This window comes from Melanostigma gelatinosum, assembly GCF_949748355.1.
Source record: "Melanostigma gelatinosum genome assembly, chromosome: 4".
NCBI lineage: Eukaryota > Metazoa > Chordata > Actinopteri > Perciformes > Zoarcidae > Melanostigma > Melanostigma gelatinosum.
The window spans coordinates 5,435,311-5,458,445 of NC_136637.1; the positions used below are offsets into that span (position 1 = coordinate 5,435,311).

At 43.4% G+C, this 23,135-nt stretch overlaps 1 protein-coding gene across 1 annotated transcript in view; it reads left to right on the forward strand.

The window, feature by feature from the left end:
• Window positions 1-23,135, forward strand: part of patj (PATJ crumbs cell polarity complex component) — a 123,797-nt gene that overhangs the window by 8,126 nt on the left and 92,536 nt on the right. The window contains exons 4-18 of the mRNA XM_079267124.1: window positions 592-804; window positions 883-1,022; window positions 1,584-1,764; window positions 7,543-7,671; window positions 9,284-9,523; window positions 9,710-9,812; window positions 10,804-10,892; window positions 11,108-11,237; window positions 12,969-13,085; window positions 15,304-15,365; window positions 15,479-15,535; window positions 15,785-15,919; window positions 16,289-16,501; window positions 16,726-16,797; window positions 18,656-18,847. Coding sequence (XP_079123250.1) covers window positions 592-804; window positions 883-1,022; window positions 1,584-1,764; window positions 7,543-7,671; window positions 9,284-9,523; window positions 9,710-9,812; window positions 10,804-10,892; window positions 11,108-11,237; window positions 12,969-13,085; window positions 15,304-15,365; window positions 15,479-15,535; window positions 15,785-15,919; window positions 16,289-16,501; window positions 16,726-16,797; window positions 18,656-18,847 — 2,073 coding nt within the window. The remainder of the gene's footprint in view (window positions 1-591; window positions 805-882; window positions 1,023-1,583; window positions 1,765-7,542; window positions 7,672-9,283; window positions 9,524-9,709; window positions 9,813-10,803; window positions 10,893-11,107; window positions 11,238-12,968; window positions 13,086-15,303; window positions 15,366-15,478; window positions 15,536-15,784; window positions 15,920-16,288; window positions 16,502-16,725; window positions 16,798-18,655; window positions 18,848-23,135) is intronic.

Here is a 23,135-nt window from a genome sequence, read left to right on the forward strand (position 1 = left end):
TAAGATCGACGGTAAGGGGTAGATATGAATACGTTAAGATATGTAGGGTATGAACATGTGCAGCTTTTACAGTAAGCAGTGCAGGAATAAGTATAATAAAATTTAATTTAAAAAATATGTGCATATGCATATGTGTGTACAATAATTGCCAATAGTAGTACACTATATATAGAATAAACAGTTTGATATATGAATACAGTGTAAACACTGACTACATACTCTTTTCACTATATTCTGATATTGGTGGGATGTCAGCTGATCACAGTGACATTCTGCAGTTCAATTGAGTTGATTTCCCAGCTGTGAAATGTTCCCTCTCGGTTCTTTATCAAGATTGTTGTTTATATTTTGTTTTTATGTAAAAAACCTCCATATACATTTTCTTCTTGTGTGTTAAACAGGGCAGGGTATAATGAAAATCTTTATTTAGATTAAAAGAGGATTTTCTACAACAGATGAAGATAGTTGTATGTGATATGACAGACAGACAGCTTTCTTTTTTATTAAACTTTACCAAGTCTATCTGACAAACCTCTCTTCCTCCTCCCCCTCCCCTCCACTTCCTCCTCCTCCCCCTCCTCCCGCCTGTAGCTGAGCAGCATGCCGCCCGATGCCAACAGTGACTTCAGTTTCTCCAAAAAGGGTCAGCTGATCATGAGCGCCGTCAATCCAGCCGGCAGCTCGGCTCCGCCCACCCTGTCCGCCTCCTCCTCCCTCCTGACCAATGGCTCGTCTCCGCCCATCCATCAGACACCGCCCTTGTCTGACCCCGTCCTGCAGAAGTGGATCCTCGCTGCCGCCAAGGTGGGTGGAGCCACAGAAACACACCTTGACAGCATGCATATATAAAAACATTCAATGTGTGCGTGTGTGTGCAAGCAGGGCCGTCACACAGAGCTGTGTCAGCTGACTCGGCCTCTGTCTGGTGGTCTGGGCTTCAGCGTGGTCGGTCTGAATCCCGCAGGAAGCAGCAGTCAGGCCGTCTTCGTCAAACACATCCAGCCTGGAGGCATCGCACACAGGTACACTGTCGCAGCTTGAAGTTTCCTACAACTATCACGACGTTTTAGGTGGTTTTCAGGTGTTTTTTAAATGTATTACAAATCTTTACAACTTGGCAGATCGTTTTCCAAAACGTGGATTTCTTTGTTCCAGTTTGTTCCAGCCTCTGTAGTTCAAAATAACAAAAATCAAATGACTTTGGCCTGAATTAACAAATTTCCACCTCGAACACAAACAAGTGTCTATGGTCCCTTACAAATATAGAACAGCACAAACACTTGGTTGACCTGACATGAACTTCAATTGCACACAAAACAGATCAATGTAGCCTCCTCCTGGTCTGTAGAATCTTGGGTAATACTGTCTTTCGTACAAGATTTAGCATTTAGACTTGTCTGTCTATTCAGTGGCAAATACTTAAAGGTACAGGTGGTAACATTAAAGAAAATATGTTCACAGAAACGTATTTTAGTTACCGTTTAGCTATAACGTGAGAAAGTTATTTAGTTTGAATATACATTTCTGCAGAAGACATTTATCAGTATCACGTCATTGAAAAGTCCTGTGTGTCTCGGCTGCAGGGACGGCCGTCTCCAGGAGAGGGACCAGATCCTGGTAATAAACGGCGTTCCTCTGGAGCCGGGGATCAGCCAGCAGCAGGCACTCACCCTCCTGCAGCAGCCTGGAGAGGCGGTGGAGCTGGTGGTGGCCAGGGACCGCCCACGCAACGCGACATCGTCACCCGCCGCCTCCGCCAGCACGGTAAGAAAAGTAGTACACCCCAAAAGGCCGACCACGTCACCTCGATAAAACAATGCAGATGCAATTTTATTTGTGTCTCTTCCAAAGAAAAGGTTTCATGGTTACTCAGGACAGTTTCCACACGGTGATTTGGTCAACTGGTGCTTTTTCCTTTGTGTTTTTAAAATGCACGTCTAAAGCTGTGTGTGGATAAAACAAACAAGATACGTCATGTTATGTTACCATGTAGGACCTCGACCCATCATTTGAGAAACACAGTACCAAAGTCTTTACATCTGTTAATAAGACAGATCAGGCTCTGTTTAAGTCGTTTGAAGTTGGTGCTAATAGACTTGATTTGTTTGTCTGACTTTCCTCTCTGATCAATAATCTGTATATTTGTTGCTCACTCAGCTGCGCTGTCGGCAGATTCCTAAAACTGGAAGATAAGATGCAGTATAACTCCAGATGGGAGCCGCACTTCCGATACTAAAGTTTAACTGTTGGTTGTTTGGGAGAAAAATGAAAACGCGCTTAGATTGTGAAATAAAGTAATTCCCAAATCTTTAGCATCCATTTCAGGGTAGAAAATCAATAAAGCGTCAGTTAGTGAACTCCCTGCCGTACAGTTTGAATGGCCATTATTTGGTGCATCTTGAGCTGTAAAACCACGTGTCAGCTTTTCTCATTTTGGAACAAAACGTGACAGAAAACTGAAGCCTGAGTTTGCACATTTGTTCACTGTTGAGTTTCATGGCTCAGAGTGTTGTTTTTTAAGGTCAGCTCCTAAACCAGAGGATTGCCAGAGTTCAGCAAGTTCCACACACAGACGTCACGCAGCAGCTTGGCTGTCACTCAAAAGGGAGTGCATCAATCTTAAGTGGAGGTCACTTTTAGGCCACGCCTCCGTATCAGAGTGAGATCCTCCTGTTTATGACGAACCGTAAGTCTGCTGACATTGACTCGGATGATTTTTATGACCTTTAAAGCCTATAGGAAATCAAGTTAGTGCTCCCCTTGCAGCATCGCCCCCGACAATATGTATTTAAGTCTGCGAGGGGGCGCAATCAATGAATGTCGACATGACGGACGAGTCAATGACTGGTATGCGAGGCGGGAGAGAGGGAGTGCAGAGGCGGTGATGTATGAGGAAGTGACGTAATTGTGAAAACCCAATCTACAAATCTGAGCTGGGATGACCTCCCCTGAGGAAGATGTACGGGAGCGCTATGTTTATTTGGCTTTTAATTAAACCAGAGTTTCCCAAACTGTGGTCCATGGAGCTGAGAAGGTTCTGGTGGACTTTCATTGATTCCTTTACTTTACGTGTCATGCACACAACGTTCCCAGTGTGAAGATAAAGTTGCATTGGTCAAACATTCAATTCAATTAAAAACCGTACAGGTTATTTTACCGCTCGATCTTAAACAGAATAATCTGCCTTCTCTGCCAGGACTGGCAAATAGAATCTGCTACAGGTAAAGTTCCCTTCCTGAAGCACAACCAGGCGGCAACCTCCGGTTCTGCCGAGGGAAGCCGATGCGGAAGTTCCTTAAAACATTCTCTCTACTGACCAGCAGGGGGCGACTCCTCTGGTTGTATAGAAGTCTATGAGAAAATGACTCGACTTCTCACTTGATTTATTATCTCAGTAAACATGAGTTTATGGTCTCAATCTCCAGTTTCAAGTCTTCTTAAGGTAAACCAAGAGGACAGCTCACGTGTCTTCAGCATTACATTTACACAGAAACATTAAGGGTTAAAGATGGAACAAAAAACAAACTTGAAATCAGAGAATATTTATTTATATATTCATCAAATATTTGATTTTGTCATTGAAGCTGTTTTGAGAAAAACGAGTAAATAGATTATATGAAGTTCTCATCTTGTGAGTAAAGAGCCTGAAGACGTTCAAATCATGGAGTACAAAGTATAAAATAAATACCCACAATTATCAATCATATTTTTTGTCGTTTTCATGGTAACGTGATATGTTGCAGCAAAGTGCCGTCCCATTCCTATTTCCACCATCTCAAGCCCTCACAGTCTCTCACACTCATCCACTTACCAGGTGACGGCAGTAAGTCCTTGAGGGTTCAGGGTTCAGGCTTTAAGGGGGACGTTGGGATTGGGCCTGTGACTGAGCTGCTGCTCAACCAGAACACCGTGCAGCCTGAAGTCAAAAGCTCTTTGCTAAATACGTAAAGGCTCAATCTCTTAATGTCCTCGCCAAATTATTATGTCATTCTGACCGTAACACCAAGTTCTCCTCCAAAACAGTATTCAATTATTAAAGTGTATTTTAATTGTAGAGCCAATAATAACAACGTTAAGATAAGGGAAAGAACCCTGAGCAGTTTAATGGGAAATAAAGAGAAACTATAAACCGAGCAGATGGAAGAATCACAAACACTATAGACGTACTGATACTGTATGTGTACCTGAGTTATTGGACTGAATACAAGACAGGACATGCAAATGTATGAGTGCTTTGACATTTAGACAACCAGAAGAAAAGACTTCCACTGTAAAAACAGCGAGGTGGTGACAAACCGGAGCAGGTGTGGACTGTTAATGTGAGCCGAGGACCACAGGTCGGCCTCGGCCGTAATGATTCTGCCCCACTCTATTGTCGGGTCATTATCACACAGAATTGCACTGCCCCTCTTGTTTGTTACCCTCCTCCTCCTCCTCTTCTTCCTCCTCCTCCTCCTCCTCTTGGCTCATTGGACCCGAGCCACGTCCTCCACGTCCTGCGTACCAGTCCTCCTCCTCCTCCTTTTGTTTTATTCATGTCCCGTCTCCATCGAGGTCACGTTTAATGGAGCCGCGGGCATAAAAAACACAACTCTGGCTGGGATTTTATTGCTGTTCTTCTGGCCCGGCTAACTATCTGTCTCCTCCGAAGCCAAGACTCCTCTGCCGGGCAGATTGAGGCGGCTCTGACCCGCCTCCACAGCTGATTATGTCCAAACCTCCTCTCGCTGGAGTGGCTTTGGACACTGACAGGAAACTCGTCCCTCGTAAAGACGGGTATAAATCAGCGAGTCGGATGTGATTTTACAGCTTTTGTCTATTCAGTGAATATTTCCCCGCCATCGATTAGGACAGCGTGTCAGCAAATGCACTTTTTTTGCGCGTTATTTATTGCCGTCCTAAAAATGACAAAAAGCAGAAAGAACAGAGATAAAAGATAACAGATTGTGCAATTAAAGAAACCTGAAGGGACCTTTTAAAACTGCCTAGACTGAGAGCAAATGAACGACAGAACAACTGGAGAAAGTTTATGAACTTTACTGCCAACTCCCCTCAGTCATCGCGGTCACATGACCAGTCTCCTGTCAATCAAACGAGTCACATGTGAAAACAAACGGGTCGCTGAAGAATCTCCCAGCATGCATATCTGCTAATCGCTGGAAGCAAGAGAAAATGTTGACCTTGGAAACCGTTAGTCCGCCATTGTTGTAGTTTCAGGGACATGCTCCTTACCAGTGGCGGGCCGTGCATTTTATACCTGGGCCTTCACTGCTGTCCTGCAGCTGAAACACAGCTACGGTTATTATTTGTTTTGTGTCAAAATGAAGCCAACACCTGTAGATAGTGCGTCTCCTCCCTATTTTTAGAAATGATAATACATGTAGTGCATTTAAGAAAGATTATTAAATTATAAAATAGAATTTTTTTTATTTTTATAAATAGCTTTGTGATTCTGTTTAGGCCAGCAGAGAAGGCCTTGCAGGCCCTGACGGCCCGCCACTGCTCCTTACACAAAGCAACAATGGGCATGAGCTCCGCTTTACAGCTGTCCACACGGATACACCAGAGTTTTAGGTGCAGATGCCTCGAAAGGTGTTTCTAAAAATCTCCATTTTGCCTCTGGGCGAGAGGCATAATTGTAGATGAAAACATTTAAAATATTGCGGACATGCCCGAAGACCCTCCCTGCCATGTGTATCAAACTCCAGGACTCTGGTTGTAGATTTCTCTCTCTGCCAGAGTCGTGCACAGAAAACACAAAAAACAGGCTGAACATCAACAGTTTCACCTGGCCTTATGCCATACAGCATGTTTTGGCTTCTAGAGAATGCAATCATAGGTGGGTATTTATGTTTTATATTAAATCTACGCTCGATATCCAGATGAAACATGAGTGCAAACTGGTCCTGAGACCTTCTGTACTCGATTTGTGTTTATTAATTTCACAGGCAAGAAGCTAGCAGCCAACACAGCAAACTCAGGCTAACCAGTCAGCCGGCTCACTGACATTTATTACACCCCAATATCAGTAGAAAATTTTAATAAAATAATTGGCGACACATATGTCGTTTTCACGTGTGCACTCGGTGATCCGACCTCTTTCAGCGTCCTGGTATGAGCTGAGCAGCAGGTTTGTTTCATTAGACAGAGGGAGACCTCCTCTATCAGACCAGAGGTGTAATAAGAGACCAGAGCCGCCGTGTGTGTGTGTGTGTGTGTGTGTAAGCAGGTATCTGCTGCAGCCTCTCATTGATCATCGGCTATCAGAGAGGAGGAAATGCTCTCAGCTGGTGTTTACCTGCTGAGCCACCTTTCACCTCGTGACATATCGCCTTTATATTCATTCATGCTGATTAAAATAATCGTTTCCTCGATCTGCTAGAAGTAACAGGATAAGATCCTTCTGCCGTAACTTTTGCTGGAATGCTGCTCATTAACTTTCCTTAGGTTGATTTTTAGTTTTTTGAATGTAAACATTTTGCATATTAAAAACTTTTTACCAACAGCTGCAATATTTAAAAAAGGCCAGAGAGATTTTTAATGGCCCTCTGATCTTAAAGTCCAAACGTCTGTTAAAAATTCAAAGAATAATGAGTGTGAACTTTGCAGTGAAGTATTTCGGGGATGTGACAATTTTTATACTTTTTATACTTTATTGAAATCTCCCGTTTGTACATTCTAAAAGACAAAGCCCAAGTCACATGACACGTCGAGCAGCAAAACGGAGGAATATCCAACAGATGATGACAAAAACTAGAAAAAGTATAATAGGTCAGTTGGATTTCCTATTTAAGGAAATCTACGTTTGTGTTCATAGTTTTCTTTTCAACAGAAAGCACCTTTTCGGGGACCCAGGGACACTTCACACATACTGAGGCAGACAAATAACACATGAAGAGAAAATAATAGTCGCGGTGTTTGTAGAGTCAACAGAGTGACCTCCATAGGTCTCGGTGAGCAGGGAGGCTCTCAGAAGTTGTTTAAAGGTCCACAGATGCAGCACTGCAGAGATCTGCTGGGAGAGAGTTCCTGAGGGTGACGCGCTACCCCTAGAATCAGCAGCTGATGAAGGCATAGATGATGGTCTCCATCTGTTTTTATACACGGAGCCATGCAAGCAACACCAGGAAGAAACAAAACACAGCAAATCAATACTGATTATAACACATACAGACATGCAGAGCAGCAATAAGACATAAGTAACCTTCTTGGCCTTTAGAATAAATCCAATGTTTTCTCTTTTTAGAGAAATATTTGGAACAAGGAGATGAATCTTTGAGAAACAATGAGAACTCACAAGACAAATGTTCAGTAGTGTCGGTGTAAATACTTCATCTTCCTTCGTGTGTGTGTGTGTGTGTGTGTGTGTGTAAGTCTTATTCAGAATCTGTGAAATGTGAGACTTTTTTTGCGATTTTGGGTGAAATCTGAACAAACTTCTTATTCTTTTAATATATGGTTGAGGTCTATATGAATAACTTTTTCTGATCACATATGATAACCCATTAATGAACATCTTCGTCCTCCGTCTTACTGCTTAAGGACCAGTGGGGTCACGTGGAGGAAGTCGAGCTGGTCAACGATGGATCCGGTCTGGGCTTCGGCATCGTGGGAGGGAGGACGACCGGAGTGGTGGTCAGGACGCTCCTCCCAGACAGCGTGGCAGACAAGGTGAGTTCAGCTGATGAGTGTTACATCATGATATTAATGAAAAACACACCCATGTGAGCCCTTTTCTCATTTCTGTCACTTTGGGTTTAGTCGAATAAACAAAGTCCTGACAAGCCCTCGGGCTAGCTCTTCCTCCACTTCTTCATCCTCTCATGGTAGACTGAGGACAGACTGGACGATACTCTCTCGTGGAACAAGTGGTATTATCTCGCTGGTTAGCGTGCTTAATTCAGCAGATATCTCTGCAACACAATGCATGAGTTCATTTTTAATGTTTTCAACTAAAATTCTGGCCAGATCTTACATATTGCGCCTTTTAAGCCAATCCCAATCGTTTTGACCGGTGCTAATCCCGGGATGCTGCGCCGGTACCCTCGCAAAATAGACGGCACAGACAGCAGAAAGGGAGGAGAATGACTTATACACACAGTCTTCATCAGGTAAGTCGGACTAAACTACGATACCTGATTTTTGATCGACTTTGGCTGATTGTGACTGTGAGAGTACTGAAACAAGCAGCTGCCTTAGTCGATCAGCCGACAGCAGCAACTTGTGCTGTTCAAGCAGAAATGACAGTTCAGTGGACGTATTCTGCATCAATAACAGTTAAAGGACGAGCAGTGCATCAGAACAGACAGCAGGCAGCAGCAGCAGCAGCTGGACTGAGGGAGGAATTATCGCCTTGTAAGTGGATTAATTCGATCAATTAGATTAATTGGACAAGATGAATTTCTCTGCAAAGAAATGAAAAAAACCTCCAAGACATGTTGAACCACCCTGCTTTTCAACACACTCATAGAATCTCAAAGAGTGAGCCTTTTTTAAGTCTCTGCAGATTTGATCTGTCGTCTTTCATCTTCATCGTCTTCTACCTCCTCTGGTTTATCTCCCTTCGCCATTTAACTTCCTCTCCCCATCTCTGCTTTTACCTGTCATCGTTGCTCCTTTTTTTTTGACTTCCCCACAGCAGGAGTCAAGTACCGGCTGAATCTCGTTTGGCCTTTTAGCTGACAAATAATTTGTTGTAAAATGTGACAAATGACAAAAAACACGACGAACAAAAAAACTACAGAAGCATCTTAATCGATTTAAAGGAGCTACATTTAATATTCTGAACATTAATAAAGCAGCAAACAACTGTTATCTATGTAAAGATGTAGTGGAGTAATGTCTACCCAAGCAGAGAATGAAGTCGCGCAGCGCTCACCCTCTGCTCAGGTAAACACTGTTAGCTATGTCTGCACTTTAGGAGTAGTTTGCACTGTTAGCGCTGTTAGCACCGTTAGCTATGGGCCGCCAGCCTACCGTCGACATGTTGGGAGCTGTTGAAGAGACAATAGAAATGTTCCCAATCTCGGATCTTGCACCTTTTCAATGACTGTAAATAGTTGCAGGTATCCAAATGATAACAGATACAGAACCGTCTCTAATACAAGCCTGTTTTAAATGACTGCTTGTTTCTCTCTGCAGTTGTAAATACAGACCACTGGCCACTATTTGAGGATTTGAAATTGCTGGGACACTTATACCTGTATATTATTACTTTCTGATCATTTTAAGTGTTCTCCATTTGTTTGACTCTCATGCTCCTACTCCTCTCTCCTCCAATCAGGACGGGCGTCTCCGCACAGGTGACCACATCCTTCGCATCGGGGCGACGCCCACCAGCGGCCTCACCAGCGACCAGGTCGTCAAGGTGCTACAGGGGTGTGGGAGCCAGGTGACGCTGCTGATCGCCAGGGATCCCCGGGGTCAAAGGTCAACAGCCCCGCCTCCCCCACCACCTCCTGACTCAGCCCCCGTCTCCTCCTTACCCCCCCGCCTACCGCCCCAACGTCGACTCAGCAAAGCGGTAAGCAGTCAGAAGAACCATCATCGAGTAAACTTTTCAGTTTGAAGTTGTTGAATCATTTAAGAGAAAAACTTTCTTCTGGACAAACACACAAAAGATAGAAGAGTTTGTTTTTCTCTTTGTTTCGGCGCTTTGGAGACGGTGCAGTCGGAGCTGAAATAAATGGTCTCTCTGTTTGTGTTTCAGCCCAACCTGGAGGGATACGAGATCCACGAGGTTCCTGTAATCAAGAACGACGGCCAGAGCCTCGGCATCTCCATCATTGGCTACAACCCTCTGACCAGCCAAGGTAGGGCGGGAAAGAACCGTTAAAGCACACTCGGACCGAGTAGAATGCACTAGAAATACACAGAAAATACCATAGCCAGCTCAGGTAGGACGGGTTAACACTGTTAAAACTCATTGAACACATTTTTAAACAAAACTACCACTCCCACATTTAACTTGTCAAACAGCTGTAGTTCTTTACTGTGTAGAAGCTGTAGTAGTTTTACTGTGAAGGCGCTGTAGTTCTGTAATGTGTAACTGCTGTTTGTCTTTAATTGTGAAGCAGCTGTAGTAGTATTACTGTAAAGGAGCTGTCGTAGTTTTACTGTAAAGCTGCAGGGCTCTTATTGTGAACCGGCTGCGGGGCTCTTATAGTGAACCGGCTGCGGGGCTCTTATTGTGAACCGGCTGCGGGGCTCTTATAGTGAACCGGCTGCGGGGCTCTTATTGTGAACCGGCTGCGGGGCTCTTATAGTGAACCGGCTGCGGGGCTCTTATAGTGAACCGGCTGCGGGGCTCTTATAGTGAACCGGCTGCGGGGCTCTTATAGTGAACCGGCTGCGGGGCTCTTATAGTGAACCGGCTGCGGGGCTCTTATAGTGAACCGGCTGCGGGGCTCTTATAGTGAACCGGCTGCGGGGCTCTTATTGTGAACCGGCTGCGGGGCTCTTATAGTGAACCGGCTGCGGGGCTCTTATAGTACACAGCAAGTTTTTACTGTTGAAGCTTTTCTAATTTTCAAAGATTGTTTGAATCAGAACAGGATTCATCAAAGTCATATCATTCTGAATTTATATTCATTATTTTTGGTTATTTGTGTTGAGAAGTTGAAAAAACAAACATTGGTTACATTTGACACATTCTGTTCATTTTCCGGGTCACAGCTTGCAGCACACAAAGATGAGAGTGAAGTTGCTTCATCACAATTTGCAGATTTATGACAGGTTGCATATTACCTCTATTTTTAATGTTTCAATAAAACACTCCGTCTCTGTGTCTCTTGCCTGATTCAGATGCAGTAGGTGTGTTTGTGAAAGATGTGGTTCCAGGCAGCGCTGCAGATCACAGCGGAAACATCCGAATCCACGACCGACTGCTCGCTGTAACAACCTGATTTAATCGTTAATATTCACCTACATGTGTCATTTATTGTCTTTTTTACCTAATCAGATGTTACTGTACATTTCCTAAAATGTGTAACACATTCAAATCTAGAGAAAAACACAGCCCAACCAGACGTGATCCCTGTTTTTCACTCCTTTCCTTGTCCCTCGTCTCTACCTGTCTTTCTTTCTGTCCTCCTGCCTGTTTCCACAGTTGGACGGCGTCAGTCTCCACGGCCTGTCCAATCAGGAGGTTATGGAGGTGATGAGGCAGACGGGTCGGACTGTCTTCGTCAGTGTGATCAGGAAGAAACCCAGAACCCTGGAGAGGTCCCTGGATAAAGGTAGACACACACAGACAGACGCTTATGGACAAACGGATACTTCCAGTTTTATCGGGCAAAAATTTGCCTTTTCATGGCAGACATTTTGATATGTCAAAGCAAGAAGCCCCGGTGTCACGAATAACAAGACTGTGTTCCTTTTAGGAGAGCCAGCTTTACACATGCTTGCTCAGTTTTTAGAGGCCTCCTGGGAGACTAAATGGAACAGAGCCACGGTTAATGTTAGTACTGCCACCTGTGCCTATCCTGCAAAAACAAGTAGAAACGGCGGCATGAAAACAGGTCCAGTGACTCCCCTCTTTCTGCCACACCGTGCATTGTGACATTACCGAACACATCGCTGCAATGATTACTAACTAATTGCCACACATTGACCCTGGTGTCTTTGGATCCCTGAGGCCAAAGTGTTGGACCAGCAGATCAACTAACTGTCTTTGACCTCCATCGTGGTGATACATGAGCAGATGCTGCACAGTTTCAAATAATAGCAGATTGAAATCACTCTGGCTCTTGAGTGTCATGTTGATGGATACTGTCGTCCCAGAATGCAATGCATAGCAAAGTAAATCAGTCAATTAAATTATTAAATCCTGATTTATTATTACATTAATACATTAAGGAAAATGGGGATTCAAAGTGTTTAACATCAGCACAAGACATTAAAAGTAACAGCGAAGGAATTCCAAAATACCTGAATCGGTATGCTATTACTGAGAGCATTAATTAGTTTAGCTTCTTTTGTAGGTATTTTTAATCTGCTGTTATCAGTTGCGTACACTAAAAAAATGCATCTCACACAGATGTATATCTCGACATATCTCACGTTAATGAGGTAAAGTTACTTTCTGTGGGTTTATGTTCCGCCAACTTCATGATTGTGTTGCATTAAAACAACAATCTGCTCCTGCGAGAGAAGTGAACTCTCTGTGTTAAACTTATCGGACACTTTCTTCCTATTACCTGTCCGAAGCTTCCCTGCCTCTGTTCCCTTTCGCCCAGATTAAGATGACAAATTTGTTTACGACTCGGTGTAATTTTCCCAAACTCTCTGCGGAAAGCCTGCGATTCCTCCTCCACATCCACGGAGATTAATTCACCCAGTTCAGGGTCATTTGTTTTCTTTCAATTGGCCGGCAGCCTGCACTGGTCAGCCTCCAGGCCAGAGAGGAACAAGTGATTTTTTTTTAAAACAGAAGAGCGCAGGGCTCTTATCTCCTCCAGACGTCTTTTTTATTTCATTGTTGAGAAAACACAGAGAACTGGGAACCAGCTGATTTTCTAACTCCTGGTTATTTCTGTGGCTCCCTTATCTACAGAGATTTATGATGAGTTACGATGAACCTGACAGGAAAATAAACTTCAATTATATAGATCGCCAACAGTAATGATCAGTCATGAGGTCAAAGGTCAGAGCACCCTGTTCCCTTAGGCTACAGTGCTATGCACTGAAGTGGGCCACAGCAAGGACTTAAGATGAGATAATATAGGATCAAACTGTATTCATCCCGAGGGAAACTGTGCAAATACAACAAAATATAAACAATAAAGATTGCCAATGAGGTGCAAAAAACAAAAGTATAACAGCAGAAATGTAAACGGTTTGAATGGAAGACGGTGCACACTTTCAGACAGCCTTTGTTGAATTCATGCCACGAATGCTGGAAGTGGATGAAAATGGAAGAAATGCATATTTTTATGTCTCCTGTGTGTGTGTGTGTGTGTGTGTGTCAGTGTCGTCTCGTCTGTCATCAAGGAGGTCGTTGGAGGTCAGAGCCCGTTCGTCTGGGGTTGGTTTAACAACGCCAAGTCTCGAACCGACGTACCTGAACGCAGCACTGCTAGAAAGGGGTGAGCTCACACACTGTTGTTGTAGATATGGGAAAGCTGTATTTCCTCTACAGAATCACCAGTCGAGATAGGGGAAGACCCCAAAAGCATCCAGTTTATATGATGCTGTAATCCCAGCTGTGATTCAGACATTGACGAGCTCTACTGTCCCTGTTGAGAACCTTTGTGCACATGCACATTAAAACTGCTTTTCTAGGGTTTGGAACATTTTAAAAAACCGTCCTGTCAACAGCTTTACAGATGTGTCTTATAACGGGAGGTTTATAAAGAGGTCTATGGGGAAAATGATTTGTGGGCGGCAGGGGATTTTTGTTTTTGTTTTGTTGCAGCACCGAGTGGCCACTGGGACAAAGTGGCAGCAAGACTGTATCGGATTCAAAATGAATCCATCCATGCTGCATAGGTGCTTATCCACAACTTCCTGTTCAACCGCTGCATCACTTTTTTTTTTGACAAAACACTGACGAGCTGCCACGTGAATTCTGCCCTAATTTGCATAAAGTTACATTTTCTAGCGCGATTCTTTTTTTTTTTTTTTTTTTTTTTTTAAGACCTGCCTGCAATTCACACAGCAAAATATATTGTCCAAATGGATAAATAATAATACAATCTACTCCAGTCATCCCAAACACGTATGGCATTGAAAACATATACTGCTGTGGCCAAAAGACATCTTATGTTTTTGCTTCAAATAGATTAACTGCCACAGTTATAGATTAATGTTAACAGCCAACTCCTCTGCCAAGATTTTACACAGTTACAGCTTTATATTTCTCGTGTTACAGGCTAATCTACTCATTACCATTTTAACATGTGCTTCTGATTACTGAGAAAACTGAAAAAAAAAAAAGCCTGAAACTTTTAAATGTACCGACAGCGATGCAAAACAGGAAGTGGATTGATGGAATGAGCTCTGATCTTTATCAGTGTTTAAAAAAAAAAGCCGACTAAGTGTAGCGTCTGCAGACATGTCAACACAGGCCTCTAACAGCACTCCTCCCTGAATTATTTCCTCTCTTTTTTTTATTTTTATTCCTCATTAGCTTTGCTAAGTGGCCAAAACGCCACGCTAACACTTAGCACGCCGCACGCCCGCTCCCGGGCCAACAGATGTAAAGTGTCCGAGCTGTCTGACAGCCTCGCGGCGATGTATTACCCTGTTTATTCAGCCAAACGCTGCAGATTAATTGCGCTGTGAAGGCCGGGGTTAGCAATGCTAATTTAATCAGAGGCTGATGTTGTAACACCGTCATACCTGCTGGAAAAATAGCACCCAACATGTGAGGAGATTTCTGAGAACACAAAGGTGTGTTTTTTTGTTTTCCTCGGGGCGTAGCAGTGGAGTTTTCCATCCTGAAATCAGCCTGAAGGGTCAGAGCAGACGCAGGGTTTTCCTCAAAGAGTCGCTCTGTAATCTGCTCTGACATCCTGTGTTTCGTGTCCAAACTGCTGCCCTCACGCCGCTCTGGAAAACACATTTCTTTTTCTGTGATTTAAGGAGGTATTGTTGCTGAGACATTTGTGTGTGTGTGTGTGTGTGTGCAAATGCATTAACCCCCCCCCCCCCCACTCCCTACACACACATACATACAGTTGAAGTTGCTTACTTAACAGTTCACATTTGAGGCATTTCGATTTTTGCTTCTAGCTGGTGAATTCCAATGAGGCGACCGTCTGCCTGCAGCAGAGATGAAGTGAAATGTTTACACTGCAGCAGAGCATGAGGAATACCTCCATGGTGATTGTGCTGCAGCTGTACTACCAGCTGTGTTACAGTACTGCATGCATGACTGTTGGTACTAGTAGTCCCGTTGGCCTCTGCTTAGTTTCCCAAATAACCTGTTGGATTGAATTGCGAAAGTCAAACATACTCGAGGTTCATGTTTTACTTGTTTCATCATGTTTTGTCCTGTGTTGCCTGCTATTCCACAATAGCTTATGTATGTGAGAAACTCGACACAACCACTCTCACAACTGTACTTGAGCTACAGTACTACTTGTTCATTTGCAGCATTTTCAGTACACGTTATGTTCCAGTACCTGAGGTTGTAGTTAATGAGCTGTGGGAAGCTGCTGTGTTTTAATGGCTGCATTGTAATTTTACATCTGTTCCACTGCTTACACAGGCTGTTTTCTGTGTGTGTGTGCGCGCGTGTGTGTGTGCGCGTGTGTGTGTGTGTGTGTGTGTGTGTGTGTGTGTGTGCGTGTGTGTTTACAGCTACAGATGCAGAACTGTGGGCTAAATGGGAGCAGGCGCTGGGACCAAAGTACCAAGTTCTGGTGAGAGAACACCATTTTACACATTTTCACTGAGACTGTCCATCTTGGATGTTAAACACGGATGAGTGTGTGAGTGTGTGTTTAATATATATGTGTGTGTGTGTGGGTGTTAGGTGGTGAAGTTGGATCCTGTCATTGAAGACGATGCAGAGCTGCAAAAATCCTCCAAGGTGAGAAACCTTGAGTGTTGTGTGAACACTGTGTTCTGAGCTGTGGTGTGTGTCCTTACCATACAATAAAATATAATGTAACCACATATGGTTGTTTTGGAGGTTGCAGTTAATGATGCAGTTGAATTCCAATACTTTATTCTTTAAAGGTATTTCTAAAAATGTTCAGCCCATTTTTATATCAATGGGGTGAGGTAAAATATTAGAACCGGCTCTCTTCCGCTTGATGTCTTGTATCGTTGGTTACAGCTGCTGCCCGTCCACACTGTGCGTCTTGGTGTGGAGCTGGACTCGTTCGATGGTCACCACTACATCTCCTCTGTGGTCCCTGGAGGCCCCGTGGACAAACATGGAGTCTTGAGACCAGAGGACGAGCTCCTGGAGGTAAATACAAGTACACTCACACGCAGACAAACACTGTGGGACTAAATCACAGACCGTATGTAACAAGTGGACGTAGTCATCGTGACGTCACCCATTGGTTTGTGGACTGATGTTTTGAAGCCTGGAGTTCAGCGGTTTTGCCCTCGCCATGTTGTTATTATCGCAACCAATGAATAGAGATTACCATATTTGGAATGAGGAGTGAAGTAGAGACGCCGTATACGGCTCTGGTAGCGGCAGTGACCTGTCAATCACAGTAAGCCCGCCCTAAAGCATACCCTGCTTCATTGTCTATGTGACTCTAAATGGAAAACTCTAAATTTGTTGTTTAACATTATATTGTGTGTGTGTGTGTGTGTGTGTGTGTAGGTGAATGATGTGCAGCTGTACAGTAAGTCCCGTCGAGAAGTGGTGTCGTTCCTCAAAGAAGTGCCTCCTCCGTTTACTTTGGTCTGCTGCCGACAACCGACCTCTGACCTGGAACCAGAACCACAATCTGAATCTGAATCTGAACATGAACCTGTTCTACGACCTGGACCTGGTCCAGGACCAGGAAGACAGACACAACCCAGTGTGGAGGAGGTGGGAACATCAATTTTTTTACGAGAATATTTATCCAATATTGTCTGTAAAATCACATTCATGTTTACTGCAGTTAACTTTGTTCTGCTGTTGTAAAGGTCTTTACATGTGTACAACATTTTAATGCTTTAAAAACACTTTAATGATCCTATTGTCAAGCTATAAAGTAAGTAAGTAATATAAAGTATGATGATATATGTGAAGCTGCGTGGTGTTGTGTTCAGATCGAGCTGAAGCTGTCCTCGATGCTCTGCAGACAGACGGACCTGAGAGAGAGCCTCATTGAACAGCAACAGGTAGTTAGACCGGTAACCTGTCTCACTTTGACTCCGGCGTTTTACTGAACACGCATGACGTCATGTACACGTTTGCAAAGTAGACACTGAAAACTCATGAAAGTGATAATGCACATGACAGCATCATAGTTAATAGTTGGAATGCTTAACAGCATTCCAACTATTGTTCTTCAAATCTTTATTCAACTTCTATTTCTTCCGTCCCACCTCTTCTTCTCCTTCATATTTTAAGCTACAGAAACCGTTAAACTATTAAAATGTTCAGCTCTTTCACCAGAGGGGTGCTATGACTTTTCATATTTCTAACCTTTAAACTTTTTTAATTATTAAGCTTTTTATTTTCAATTGGATCTATATGGAGAATATTTTCAAATGGCTTCAGGCACACAGGTGTTCACGATTGAGCCAATTAGTGATGTTGATAAACACACAGACTCACAGACACACGCGCACATACACTCCTCTCCCTCTCTCTCTCTCTCTGTCTCTCATACAGTCATTCAGGTCTTAGGGATCTTTAGAGGTCTTTCCCCCCTCCTCCACCCCCCCCCCCCCACACACACACACACACATACACGCCATTTTAAAATAAAAGCCCCACAGAATGAATCCTAACTGAAATGCTTGTGATGAGCCTGTCATTTAATAACCGGTTTGTGTTTATCTAACATTATGATTCTGTCTCTTCTCCCCTTCTCCCCACACCCCATTTCAAAATAAAAGCCCCAGAGAGTGAATTCTAACTGAACTGCTTGTGATGAAGCCTGTCATTTAATAACCTCTGTTTATGTGTGTCAAACATGATGATTATGTCTCCTCTCCCCCTCCCTCCCCCACCCAGCCCCACCCTCTCAAAATAAAAGCCTCATGGATTAACTGTATGTAAACATTAAGCTCAAAATTAGGCTTTTTTGTAGAAATAATGAATGCTCTTCCTAATACTGCGACAACTACTACTGCTGCTAATATTTCTAGAATTACTACTACTACTACTTCAACTTTTGCTGTTGCTACTATTACTACTACTGCTACTGCTATTACTGCTACCATAAATATTATTACCACCACTACTGCTATTACTACCACTACCACTACTATTATTACTTATACCACAACTGCTAATACTGCTATTCCTGCTACGACCAGTACTAATAACCAGTACTCATACTACTACAGCTATTAGTACGACTGCTACTAGTACTACTGCTACTTCAAATACTGACTTTACTATTACTACTACTACTACTATTTATACTACTACTACTGTTATGTAAAATACTACGACCACTACTACAGCTATTACTACGACTACTGATACTACTACTTCTACTACTTTTTCTAATTACTAATACTTCGACTGCAACTACTACTGCTACTACAAATATCACTACTGCTACAGCTAGTACTTATTCAAATGCTACTAATACTTATACTGCTAATAATACTTCTACTACTACTACAATAAATATCACTACCGCTGGAATTCTTTTAAGCTACAGAAACTGTTCGAATATCAAAATGTTCAGCTCTTTCAGGAGAGGGGTGATACGACTTCATATTTGTAATCTTTCAACTTTTTGAATTGTTAAGCTTTTTGCAATTTTTAAAAAATTGGACATCTATTTTCAGCAATGTTTTTGAGATTCATTTCAGCTTTCAGCATTCCAACGCATTTTCAGCAGGAAATGCATTTTCTAGTTGCTATGATTATCATTTTAATAATCACAATATTAGTGCTGTTTTTTGACACAGGCAGTTGGCAGATGTGGTCTTAAGATAACTGACTTCTGTATATTTGCTTGTTCTTTGTATGTTCATACATTAGTTTTAAGACTCTGTTGTCACTGTTGTGTGTCAGGAGGAGCAGGTATCCCCTGTAGAGGAGGTGCTGATGGAGGCTCAACACAACCAGGAGGAGGAAGAGGAGGAGGAGAAGCTGGGTGAAGATGAAGATGAAGGGGAGCTGGCTCAGTGGTCTCCAGACATTCAGATCCTTGAGCTTCAGAAGGAGAGAGACAAAGGTCTCGGCTTCAGCATCCTCGATTACCAGGTAAGGACACGGTCCTCCACCTGCTGCTGCTGTCATTCTGTCTCTTTACATTATCATTCACCTTTCAGACCAAATAATAAACAGCACATTGCATCATATGATACAATAATAGGCACACAGAACTGTGATTAATCCTGAAATTCATAATGAATTTGAAAACAGTGTTTTATTATAAAAATCACATTTTTAAAGAAAATGTGCCAGACATCTGCTGATTCCAGGAGGCAACCGCTGGGTCTGAAAAGTAAAACCAATGTGGAGGTGCATTGAACTTGCATTCTTTCTAATGGCCATTAGGGGGCGACACCTATTTAGAGTCAAATAGACCATAAAGCAGGGTATGCTTTAGGGCGGGTTTACTGTGATTGACAGGCGGCTGCCACGGCGTCGTCTGTTCTGGGAGTTGTACGTGTTTTCACTTCATGAAAGTAAATTGTAACATTTTGGTCACCTGAAAATGTCTCAATCAGCGCTCGGTCTTACTTAGCTCCACCCTCTCGCGTCACTCCTGGTTATAAAAAGCCATGATGGCCAAAAGGCCAAACTCAAGGCTTCTAATCTGATGTCCACAAACCAAGGAGAGACGTCACAATGATGACGTCACCGTCTCAGATTACAGTCTACGGCCGACTCCAGCTTTTAAAGTGTGAGGGTTCGATGCTTTATTGGTAAACTCAATGTCTTTAGGTATTGTACTCTTGGCTGAACACAACAAGTCACTTTAAGTGACTGTGGTGATGTGAAATTATAAAAGCCCAGTTTTCACTATTTTTTGACGTAAATTATTGTGGATCTGGATGAGGGCTCGTATGCTCAGTCCACTCTGAGTACCATGAAGGACTCAAAAACATTTTATCAAGTCAAGTTTAGTGTTGCTGGAAATAAATAATTTAGTGCTGCCAATTTCCGTTAGTTAGTAGATGATGACCTAAACATTAGATACAGTCTTTCAATATATTGTGTTGGGAACGTAGAGGAGCGTGTTTGGGTTATCAGCATCTAAGAAACTGAATTCTTGACATCAATAGAATTATTAATGTACGTAACAATTATTAATGATTGTTAATAACAACGGGGCACCACCCTGCGAACAGGGACCAATAACCAAACGATAAAACTAAGTCTCATAATTAGTAGTCACTCATAATGTCAATAGTCTGCGTATGACTACACATTCAGTGACAGTGAAGGTTTAAGTTGGAGCACAGGCTACTACATCCAGCTTTATTACACACATATGCACCAGTAATCACAGACGACTGCTCTTTAAAGGATAACAGAGTTTATTAAATCAAAATAATAAATGATCAAATCAAGTAATATTGCAACCAACAAACACCATCATACACTTTTATGTGTCTAATACCTGAAGTCAAATGGTGTGTGTGTGTGTGTGTGTGTGTGTGTGTGTGTGTGCAACGAGGGGGTGTAACCTATTCCATCAGTGATGAAAAGAGGAGGGGACAATTTAGAACTACAGCCGAGAACTACAAACCAAGATGGCGGACAAAATGGCTGCGAGGGGGCTGCTGCGTGTGACCACGTGTGGCGGTGCAGCACGTGTGAGAGGCAATCGATTGCGAGGGGTTTCCCCAGGCTCAGAGGCTCTATGTGTGTGTAGGTTAAGGGAGAGAGGGAGAAAAAGGGAGAGAGAGAGTAATCAACTCTGCTGCGATGTCGTAATGAGTGTGAGAAACAGCTGGTCTTATCCTGCACAAGTCTGCCGTTGTCGTTTTGAACTGACGGCGCTTATGCACGATAGCCACGATTCTCACCTCACTCACAGAGTCGGTTTAATGAAGAGAGAATACCAAACGAAATAAAATAAATCCCCAAACAAAACAGACCTTTATCACTGCGGTGAGATGAGCGTATTGCTTCCTTATCACCCCGAAACTCGGTCGGCGAGACGAGGGTCCAGCCACCGTAGTTTCAGTCTTTAAAGTGATAGTACACACACTCTACAATCACTAGCAGCGACGGATCTAATGCAAACAGTTACAGCAGGAAATACACAATATAACGGGGCTCCATGGTCCGCGATGGTTGCGCAATCGCACGGTGTAACACGACAGTGACTTAACACAACAAGATACGGGAATAACTACACATCAACGAATAAGCTATATTACGCTAATGCTAAGCTAAGCTATGCTAAGCTATGCCCAGATACCATGAATCTTACTTTGAGAAGCTTCGTGAAAGGGGTCCGTTTTCCGTGATGGGAATCGGTCAGTCCTCGAGTGTTGACTCGACAGCGCGGCTTTCGTAGCGGGCTGCAGAGAGGACGATTTAACTTCGGCTGAGGCGACGTGGTCGGTTCGTCGCTCCCGGTAATCATCGGTTGAGGAAAGAGGGTTGGTCTTTCTGCCGGCTGTGTGCACAAAAAGGGTGGGGATACGGGATAGAAGCTATCCGTTCTCGCACTCTGATCCAGAACTCAAAATAAAACACAGTCTGTTTTCGACCAGCGAATGTAACATGTGACCTGACAGGATTTGATGAGGCCGCGCTCCTCGTGGCCTTCTGTTGCCAGCGTGATGCTGGAGGAAGAGGCTGATGTATCTTCTTGTAGCCAGGACGAGTCCGGCGCGAAGAGCTGTGTGTCTTCTTGTCCCGGGATGAAGTCCAGAGGGAAGAGGCTGTTTCTGCGCTCAGGCTTATGAACCAGGTCTCACAAACAGCGGGGGGCACTTTCTTGGCCAATGGAGGGCCAGCATCCGGTTTTGGCCGGAGCTGGGGGTGTGGTCATCTTGGGGGGACAACGGATCAGATCTCAGGTCAGGCTTATGAGAGGAAGGACACATGTGAGGGGCTCAGCCAGCCAGGAGGTGGCGCCAGACCCCAACAATTGCAATCGCTGTGTGAAATAGCACTTATGGTCTTTTCTTCAAAGGTTAATGTTTTATTTCGTACACATTGTCTATTTTATATTCTGTCAGCGATGTGCTCTTTGTTCCCAGTGATTCCACCTCTGCTATGTAACAATGCAGTGGGGAACATAAATGTCCGTACAATACTTTACAACTCAGTTGTTGAGACCAAAGTGTTGGAGCAGACTAAAAACGGTCTGTCTGACGTCTCTAAGAATCACAACAACAAAAGAACAGGAACCCACAGAAGCAGTCTCACACGGAGTTAATTAGCTCCCTGTGGTTGTTTGGTGATGAGGTGGATGAACACATGCAGGAAGTAGAGAGAGGTGTCTGAGTGAAGCAGTGGACAGCAGGCCAGAGGTGTGACTCACCCGCTCAACCAGATCTGTTTTCAGGTCTGTTTGTTTTCTGCAGTTAGTTGTAGAAACACAACACATCACAAAACATCATTCAATTTAGTCGACTCAGCTTTTATGTCCGATGTCATGAATATCTCCAAACGTCCACCTGGATTCAAGGATGAACTAATGGAAATTTGGTTGTCAAATGTCACACGTTTGTCACGTTTTGGGCCATCAAGGATTCACACCAACGTCTAATGGGATGAAATGATGAAGTGAAGAGGATTTTGGACGGACATGGATGTAAACCATTACATGACCACCCGGCTGTAATTCTAGTTTTGTTCGGATGATGTTAATAAGAAGAGTAGATTGAGTTGAAGTTGTAGAGGTTTCTGCCATTTTCCTTTTCTGAATGGAGGGTCTGAGGGCAGAGGGTGTCGTATGCTGGACACATTGTAAATTTGTGATTTTGGTCTTTTTATAAAAACAAAAGTCAGAGGCGGAGTAGGACGAGTCATCTTTTCGCCATAGTAGGAAAAAAAAAAGACTGAAAAAAGAAAAGCATTCAGAAGTAGAAACTATATAAGAGCCTATAGAGGCTAAAATTGCAGGGAAAAGGGACAGTGGTGTGGCGAATAGCAGATGAATGCATCGTACGATTAAAGGTGCCGAGTTCTATTCTGAGCTAATCATTGGCTCAGCCGCTGCCATGTTGAGAGCCGTTTAGAGGCAATTGATATGCTCTAAATTCCTTTTAAGCACCGGACAAAGACGAACAACAGTGCTGCAGTCTGACATACACAAGGACGTGCTCTGATTGAACTGGAGCCGCAGCTACAGCTCAGATTCTGGAGACACATTGAATTTGTTCGGGGGGGGGCGGACTCCCTGTTGGTCTACATTCACATCAGCCTGCACATATAGCATCTGCCCAGGGTGCTTGTGTGTGTGGTGTAAATTGTTATTTTTTTGATATTTGAACTACCTGATAAGACATGAGAAATGAGCACTTAAAGTTTAGTTACATGTAATCAGATGAAATAAGTTGTGCGTGTATTTTTTTCTTTC